Here is a 7,952-nt window from a genome sequence, read left to right as displayed (position 1 = left end):
ACCACTATGCCACCGGGTTAGCCCCTTTTAAAAATACTTTTAACAAATTTTTGAGCCTTCATCACAAATGGTTCTTTGCACGAGGATTCCTCTTCACCCAATGACTAATATATTTCCAGGGGAGATTATAATTTACTTTATTATTATGTCCTTTGGTTTTCAATCACCTGAAAATTTCCACTACTGTTTGGTGATGGAAAGAATTCCTAATAACCTGATATTCTGGCATTTTGATTGTCTTTCCCTTCTGAAGCTTGAAACACGCTGTTTCTATATTTAAAACTATTCGGCACCACTGAAATGTTTATTCAGACTAAGAATGGAGTATTCCAATGGCATACCATCATGTGCCTATAACATCATACAGAGGCACTCCTTTTGTAAAGGCTTACAATTATTTTAAAAATAATTTGAAATTTTCTATAGGCCTCGCTATTTCAAACGCAACAAAGGGACAGAGAGGTGGAGAAGTTGGGGCCTGAGCACCATGATGGGGCTCCAAGGCCCTGGGTGAGAGGATTCTCCTGGCCTCCTGGCAGCAGGAATTGGTCCTTCAGTAGCCCATCTGCAGCCTGCTTTTGGACTACTGTCAAGTTCACTGAGTCCTGGCCAGAAGAAAGTATTGAATTGTAAACTGATTGCAAGCTGCTTTGCTCTGTTTACTTATTTTGATTTCAACACACAGTTTCTTTTCTCTGGTATAATGAGAAGCGACTCTGAAGCTGGCTGCGCCAGGACCCACGAATTGCATCCCCCTACATTGTGAAAACACATCCAGACACGTGGACTGTCACGGAGGAGGGATGGATCCTGATTTCCAAATACCCTACACCACTAGAATTATTTTAAACTATACATTTCCCATGAAGATTCTGCCTATTGGATTATACCATTACCTATTAATGGTATAAAGCTTGAATGGATGAACAACTTTTAAACACCAAAAATTGATTTTTAGTCAAACAAACCAAAAACAGAAAAATTTTTTTGAAAAGTCTTTTTCTCAATTTTAACAGAAAAACCATTGTTGGAAGAAAAAAAAGGCAGATTTGCATCAATTTCTAGCAGTCATGCAGCTATGATACACAATGTTGATATGTGTGTTTGTCAGCCAATTTTCTGACAGCTCCATTGATTGTCAAACTGTACGGTGTATTTTCCCAATATTGTCAAACTTATTTTTTTTTTAATTCTTTGTTTCCAAGTTTCCTGCAAAATCAGAGTGTAAACTGGGGGTGTTGGAAATAGTGGTAGAATTCTTCTAACATATAAAAACAGCATGTACATTCAAGTCACACACTGGTGTTTATTTTTAGCGTTTTAGTTTATTAAAATAGGCTGGAGATAAAATTCTTCTATTTATAGTGTAAGGATTTTCCTTTTCTTTTCTAGCCTTCTTTAATTATATTACATTTGGGGAGTATTTGCCCAAAAGAGATTTTGGGTTGGTTGTAAGTTCGGCTGAGCACAATGATATCACAAACAGAACTAGCACACTGCTTTGCCATGCGGTGGAGTTAGCAACTTTCTGGCTGCCACCATGGAGGGTGCCAGGGTGCACCCAAGGTCCAAATTCACCCCAACTCTTGGCTTGTTCTGTCCATGCCTCCAATCTCCTCTCTCTCTCTTTCGTCTCTCTCTCTCTCTCTCACACACACACAGACACAGACACACACGCACGTACCGCTGTTCATCAGGACCACTGCCTGCTCAGCTCAAGCGCGGCGCTCCCTTCCAGCACCAGCGGCTGCGCTGGGCCCAACAGTCGGATCGGGAGTTACCCACGGAAAACCCGCGCGGCCCGTTGGAGGCTGGGGCTGGGGCTCCGGCTCGGGCTCGGGCTCGCTAAATCCGCTGCCCTACTCGGAGTTAAGCGTCCTCCCCCTGCTCTCCTCCGGCGAAGGCGCCTCTCTCGCTTGCCCCGAGCGCAGGGAAGGTGGAGCGCCCGCCAAAGGCCCGCAGCTCCAGAAGGCTCCGAAATGACCCCGGGGCTCTAGGCCGCCTGAAACTCGGGGAGGTGTCGAGGCCAAAATTTCTCCTCCCAATGGCCGTCGGCTCCAAAGATAACCTTGTTGGTAAATACAGATTGGGAGGAGGAGGCTTAAATTCACACAGGAGGCGGCTGCTCAGCTCTGCCTGCAGGAGGCAGCTCGGGCCCAAATCGGGAATGAGGGGCGGGAGCGGGGAGAGAGAGAGCGTGAGTGTGGCGGTGGGAGAGAGCAAACTTGAACCCACCCTGCGGCTCTCTGGTGCTAGGCACTGCTCCTGTGGTCCCGGAGGCGCCTAGGACAGGGTCAATGAGGCCAGGACGCTGAGTGACAGGGGAAAGAACTGGCATCCCCCAATGCCTGGCCGCTCTCCGCCAGGCAGCCCTCCTCCCTTCCATCACAGGCAGCTCCAGCCATTAGAAAGTCTCTCTTACTTGCGTCCCAGTCCCAACAGTACCAGTTCCCCCTTGACGCACACTCCCAGTGAGGATAAGGGAAGCCACCTGGCGCCACTGGGGCTTCTCCTGAACCCCCACGAGCCTCCTTGGAGCACCAGGGGAAGGCCCTGAGCCGCCAGAGGAGGAAATCTGCCACAGAGGGGCCCCGGGCCGCCCTCCCACTAGCACGAAGAAGGCTCTTTTGGGTGGGCCAGGCTCCCGTCGAAAAGGCCGGGGCTGAGCGCCAGCCCGTCGCCTCTTTAAGGCAGATCCCCGGGAGAGCCTGGGTTCAGGTCCAGGAGAACTGGAAAGACAGGTGGAGCAGGGAACGCCCACTCTCTCCAGCTAATAGTCGCCTGGGTAAGGGGCACACGACACGTGGACTACCTGGGAGGCCGAGGCGACGCTCAGCTCAGTTCCCTGCGGCCCGGTCCCCGGCTCTGTGCTCCCTCCACCGCACTGACCGCCGCGGCACGAACACGCGGGGCTGTCACCAGGCCAGGCGGGAATCCGGGCTTGACCTCAGTGTCTCTGGACAGGGCACTCTCGGGACAATCCCTGGCCTCCCTTCAAACTTCGGTCCCTTCCCGACTGTAGACCAAGTGACCGACGCGGAAGCCGGTGGCCGCCGTCTGATGGCCAGCGGCAAAGCCGGGCGCGGGGCCGGGGGTCTGGGAGCCGTGGGCGGTGACCACCGTCGGTCTCCCGAAAGAAAAGTCGCCTGCCAGGCCCCGGGGGAAGGTACCAAGACCGCCTGACAGGGCGCCCATGGCCGAGGCGAAACCGGAGAAGCAGGCGGCAGCCTCGGGCGCGGGAGGGGACGGCGAGGCCTGCAGGTCTGGGGAGGCCGCGCCCAGGGGCTCCAGCTCAGGCGCCTTGGCTCCTCCCGGGCTCCGGGCTCCCGAGGGGGCGGCCGCACTCGCCTCCCCTCTCCTCTTCCTCTTCCTTCGGAAGTTCCCATTGTCGAACATCTTCTCGCAGTTTGGGTCCAAGGTCCAGTAATTGCCTTTACCTGCGGAAGAAGAAAGGACCAGGCTCAGAAAATCAAGACTTGGACGGACCATGGTGCGAACGTGAGAAATGGAGGTCAATCATCTTCAGAAAGATTCCCCCAATGACCCCTCCATGAGCCCTCACCCCCACCCCAAACCTTGAGGTGACACTTTGTGCTGGAACGGGCTTCCACAGCCACACTGGGAAGAATTTGCACGTCCCAGAAAGACCGGGGAAGGGCGACCCCCAGGAAATAGCGAGTCCCGTTAAGTTCAAGGCCAGAGAAAAGGCCTGTGGGATGTAGAGCCCTCTGGACTCGGGCACTCCCTCTGCCAGTGGAGCGGAGCCCACCATGCCTGGCCTCTATGCAGCCTCCAGCGCTTCCCAGACTGACATCTCATTTACCTCACCAATCCTTGGGGTAGGCATTGTCCTGCCCATTTTACAGCAAAGGACACAGGCCCAGAGAAGCAACTCCAAGGGTCGCCCAGCTGGCCTGCGCTCCCGCTTCTTCCTTCGCGGGAGCGCGCAGAGATTTAGAGACTCACGGAGCGCTAGATCTGGAGTCAGGGCCTGCGGGTTCTGCTGCCCTCTACCAGCCGGTCAACGGCCAAGCACGTCTCTCCTCCTCCCCCTCCTCCCCGCTCAGCTCCCCAGCTGTGCAGTGATGCCTGGTTGTCCTAGGCCGCCCGCCTCCCAGAGTGCCAGCAGCCCGGCCGCGGGAATCCGCGGAGTCCTGGACAGGGCATCGGGCGCGCCTCTGTCACCTGGGTCGTCCTCGTCGCGGGGCACCTTCTTGAAGCAGTCGTTGAGCGACAGGTTGTGGCGGATGGAGTTCTGCCACCCCGCCGTGCTGCGCTGGTAGAAGGGAAAGTTGCCAGCCACGTACTGGTAGATCTGGCTGAGCGTCAGCTTCCGCAGCGGCGCGCTCCGGAGGGCCATGGCGATGAGCGCCGAGTACGAGTAGGGCGGCCGCACCAGCCTCAGCAGCTCCTGCTGGCCCGAGAGGCTCAGCCACGCGAGGTCGGCGCCCGCCAGGCCGCCCGGGCCGCCGAGGAGCGGGCCCGGGGCCCCGTAGCCGGGGGCCGCGTAGGGCGGCGCAGGCCCGGGGCCCGGCGCGTAGGGCGCGGGGCTGAGAGCGGGCGCGTTCAGCCACAGGCGCGGGCCGGGTTCCGCCGCGCCCAGATCACTGCGCGCGTAGCCCGCGGGGTGCGCGGCGGCCCGGGCCTGGCTGTGCGGGGCCGGGCAGACACCCGAGCCGTCGCAGTATGCGGCCATGTCCAGCCGCTCAGGGGTCTGTGCGGGCGGCTCCGCACCGAAGCTCATGGGTACCCCATCCAGCGTGGCCGCCAGCAGCTCCCGGTGCGGCCCGCTGGGCCCCGCCCTCCGCCCTTTAAATGCCGTCGGGGCCCGAGGCTGGGTGAGTGTCGGTGGCGAGCCCCCTCCCCCTCCGGCTTTGGAAGAGTGATGTCTCTGTCCCCGCCCCGGGGTCAGCTTTCCGCCCCGCCCTGGTCCCCAGGAGCTCCTGACGAACCGGCCCGGTAATTCCCCCACCCTGTGGGGCCTGCGCCGCGGGCCAGAGTCGTTCGCGGCCTTTGCCACGGGCGCCCTGGATCTCCACGGATCTCACCGGTCCCGGCCTCTCTTGGCGTCTCGGGCCCCGCAGCCCCGGCGGCCCTGGACCTTCGGGCAAGTACCACGACTCTCGCAGGCCCCCAAGATTGCGAGCCCAGTCCTTGCTCGACCACGGGGGACCCTGCCCCTTCGGAATCTCGGATCGCTCCGGCCCCTGTTTCACCGGGGCCACCGGGTGGGGAGCGGAGGGCCGCCGTTCTGGACAAGGAGTCGCGATGAAGCCCACGGTGTCGAGGGGCTGGGGCCGCGCGGAAAGGCGGCGCGGCGGAGCATGCGAGGGCCCAAGGCCGGGCCTGGCTGGGCGCGGCCGGTGGCACTGGAGTCATACGGAATCTCCGCGCTGTAAACGCGCGAGGGCGGACCAGACCCCTGTAAGGGTGGAGACGCTGGAAGCTCGGGACGCCCCAGCGGTCCAGGGAAGCCTTCGCTTCTCCGAAGCCCGGAGGGGCCGGGCCCCCGCCTGGCTTGTCGGAGCAGTGGTTTTGGGCACTGAGTGCAGGATTTTCCCGGACCCTGCGAAAACAGGGACGTCTCTGCGGTGCGCCCGACACCCTCCGCCGGGCCCTGGTTCTCCCCGCTCCCCCCAGATCCCTCGGCTCCCTTGCTCGGCAGCGAGGCCCAGCCGGGGCTGATGCGCCATAGGGCCGGGCGGGGTGTCTGGAAGAGCGCGGGCCTCCCGGACTCTGAGTTCGGGCCACCTGCCCTCAGCGCGGAGAAGCGAAAATTCGCGCTCAGTGATCGAAGTTCAGAGATGAGGAGATGGGCCCCATCTCTACGAAATTCATCGTCCGAAGTGTTAGAGCCAATCTTGTTGAAATTGGTCTCGCCCTGGGGTTCTCCTCAATGTTTCAAGGGGCTGTGGATCGATCGTCAAAGTGAATAAAGTACAATTCATTTAAAAAACAAAAGTTCCAATTCTCCTCCTGTCCCCCTCCCCTCTACTTGTGGCAGTCGGGGGGAGGAGGAGGCCGGTGGGTGGGTTTGGGCTACGGATTGGATGGAGTGAAAGACTCGGGGTTAAGGGGCTCAGCTTGAGTCAGCCATTGACTGTTGGTGTGCCCTTGGGCCTCTCAGATTGTAATTCCAAATTTTATGTAAGACAACCAATTTGTGGAGCAATTTAACAAATGACAGAAGGAAGAGTCCCTCTGTTGAGACATTGGCCTCTCCTCATAGAAGTAACAGCCCCTTAGGAAGTGGTGGGCGAACTCAAGGCAGTCCAGGGGGTTGTTACAGGCATCTAGAGAGCAGAGACCGGAGAGGCTGGTTACTCAACCGGTGACAGGAAAGAAACACCCCTAATTGGTTCACCGAGGTCAGACCGTCCGGGTCTTCTGGTATCCCCCTTCCTCAAAGCTTTCTAATTATTGTCAAAGGAATACAAGTTAGGGGGATCCCAGTACCTTTCAGAAGCCCCCCTCCAGACCCTCACTGCAGGGACAGTTTTGGGAGGGGAAGGGAGTACTCGGGATGGGAGGCACTCCCCTGCCTTTTCTTGCTTCTATCAAAAACAGCAGCCAGAACCATTTGCCTCTCCGCTTAGCGATTTTTGGTATGTCCTCACAATTTTAAACACATATTGTTCTCTGTAGATGTGACATGCTTTTTAGTAACTACTTCTTAAAGAAAGTGTCTTTCTGTCAGCAGATGTGGTTGCAAGCATGACTTAGATTTGTTCATTATGGAGCAAACTGGGTATCATCATATACATTTACACCCCTCCTCCCCTCCGTAATAACAAGACTTAGCTGACTGAGAGTCTGAGCAGGTTTCCACACCTGACGTATTGAAACGGCTGCTGGTTAGGAGGCAGCTTTCAAGAAACCATGCTTCATGAGGATGGAACATCACAGAAGCTACACAGCTCTGCCTTGACCCAAACTATGGGGGTAACGGACAAAGAGTGTGAAATGGAAAACACTGCCAGGTGGCTGGGCTTACGAGCATGGCCTGAATCTACAAGGTCCGGCCAGGCCTTCCCTTTGTTCCAGCATCTGATGTGTAACTATCGCTCCTTGTGGGGAATTTCAAGATTGTCCAAGGCTTTGAATGTAAAAGATACTCGTCTTGGTGGAGTAACACACTGATTTGGGAGGAGGAATTAATTTTATCTACTGCACTACTGTGATAATAAAATCAGAGAGTGATTTTAAAGAACAGCTTGGATTATCTCTTGCAATATAAAGGAATAAAAAATGATGATAGTTCTTTCCAAATTCCCTTTAATTTGAATAGCCTTTCTTTCTGTTAATATTGTAACTCTTTAATGTTTGTGAGTTTCAGGACTTCTAAGAAAATCAAATGCACTTTCATGTAATTTCCCTCAATTTTACCCTATAAAAATCATTACAATTTGTGCTGTGAATGAATGTCCATTTTTAAATCACTCTCTTTGTTTTCTGCACCCAGTGTTCATCTTCCATCTCCTTTGTAATAGTTTCCTTGTCTTTCAACAGATTGGACTCATAAAATGAGTATCAGTAGGTGGAGTACAGTTATTTTGTGGGAAAAATGTTTTAACACTTGAGTCAGTCTTGAAGGGAACTCTGACGACAAGTTTTCCAAGAGAAAAAAAATCTCAGGGGGAAGAAATAACAAGGAAAAAGGCTGTCTATGCCTCTGGAGTCTCCAGCTTCCCAGGCCCTCGGCCCTGCCCGGGATTTCTGCTGTGTTTCCCTAAACGGAACTGGCCCCCTTCCTCAAACCTCTGACCCATCCCCTTCTCCTTTATTCTCAAAAGGGATGCCGCTGCCTACTTTGAGGATAGGTCTCCGCCATCTTCCTGCACCAAACTCCCAAGCCCACCTGCAGCTGCACCCACACCTATCTTCCTTCCTTCTGGTCACGGTGGGAGGGGCATCCCTTCCTCCTTAAGTCAGTCTCTCTCTTGGGCAGGACT

At 55.5% G+C, this 7,952-nt stretch overlaps 1 protein-coding gene across 1 annotated transcript; it reads right to left on the bottom strand.

Annotated features, from left to right (window-relative positions):
* Nucleotides 1-1,311: 1,311 nt before the first annotated feature.
* Nucleotides 1,312-4,759, bottom strand: FOXI2 (forkhead box I2). Its single transcript, XM_014794044.2, has 2 exons — nucleotides 4,186-4,759; nucleotides 1,312-3,437 (listed from the first exon to the last, which is right to left on the bottom strand). The coding sequence occupies exons 1-2, from the start codon at nucleotides 4,742-4,744 to the stop codon at nucleotides 2,995-2,997; spliced, it is 1,002 nt and encodes a 333-aa protein (XP_014649530.2). The 5' UTR covers nucleotides 4,745-4,759; the 3' UTR covers nucleotides 1,312-2,994.
* Between the last annotated feature and the right edge of the window lie 3,193 nt (nucleotides 4,760-7,952).

This window comes from Ceratotherium simum, chromosome 6 (assembly GCF_057802395.1).
Source record: "Ceratotherium simum simum isolate JZ-2026a chromosome 6, ASM5780239v1, whole genome shotgun sequence".
Taxonomy (NCBI): domain Eukaryota; kingdom Metazoa; phylum Chordata; class Mammalia; order Perissodactyla; family Rhinocerotidae; genus Ceratotherium; species Ceratotherium simum.
The sequence above is the reverse complement of the archived record's forward strand: the minus strand, read 5'-3'. Positions and strand labels throughout refer to the sequence as shown.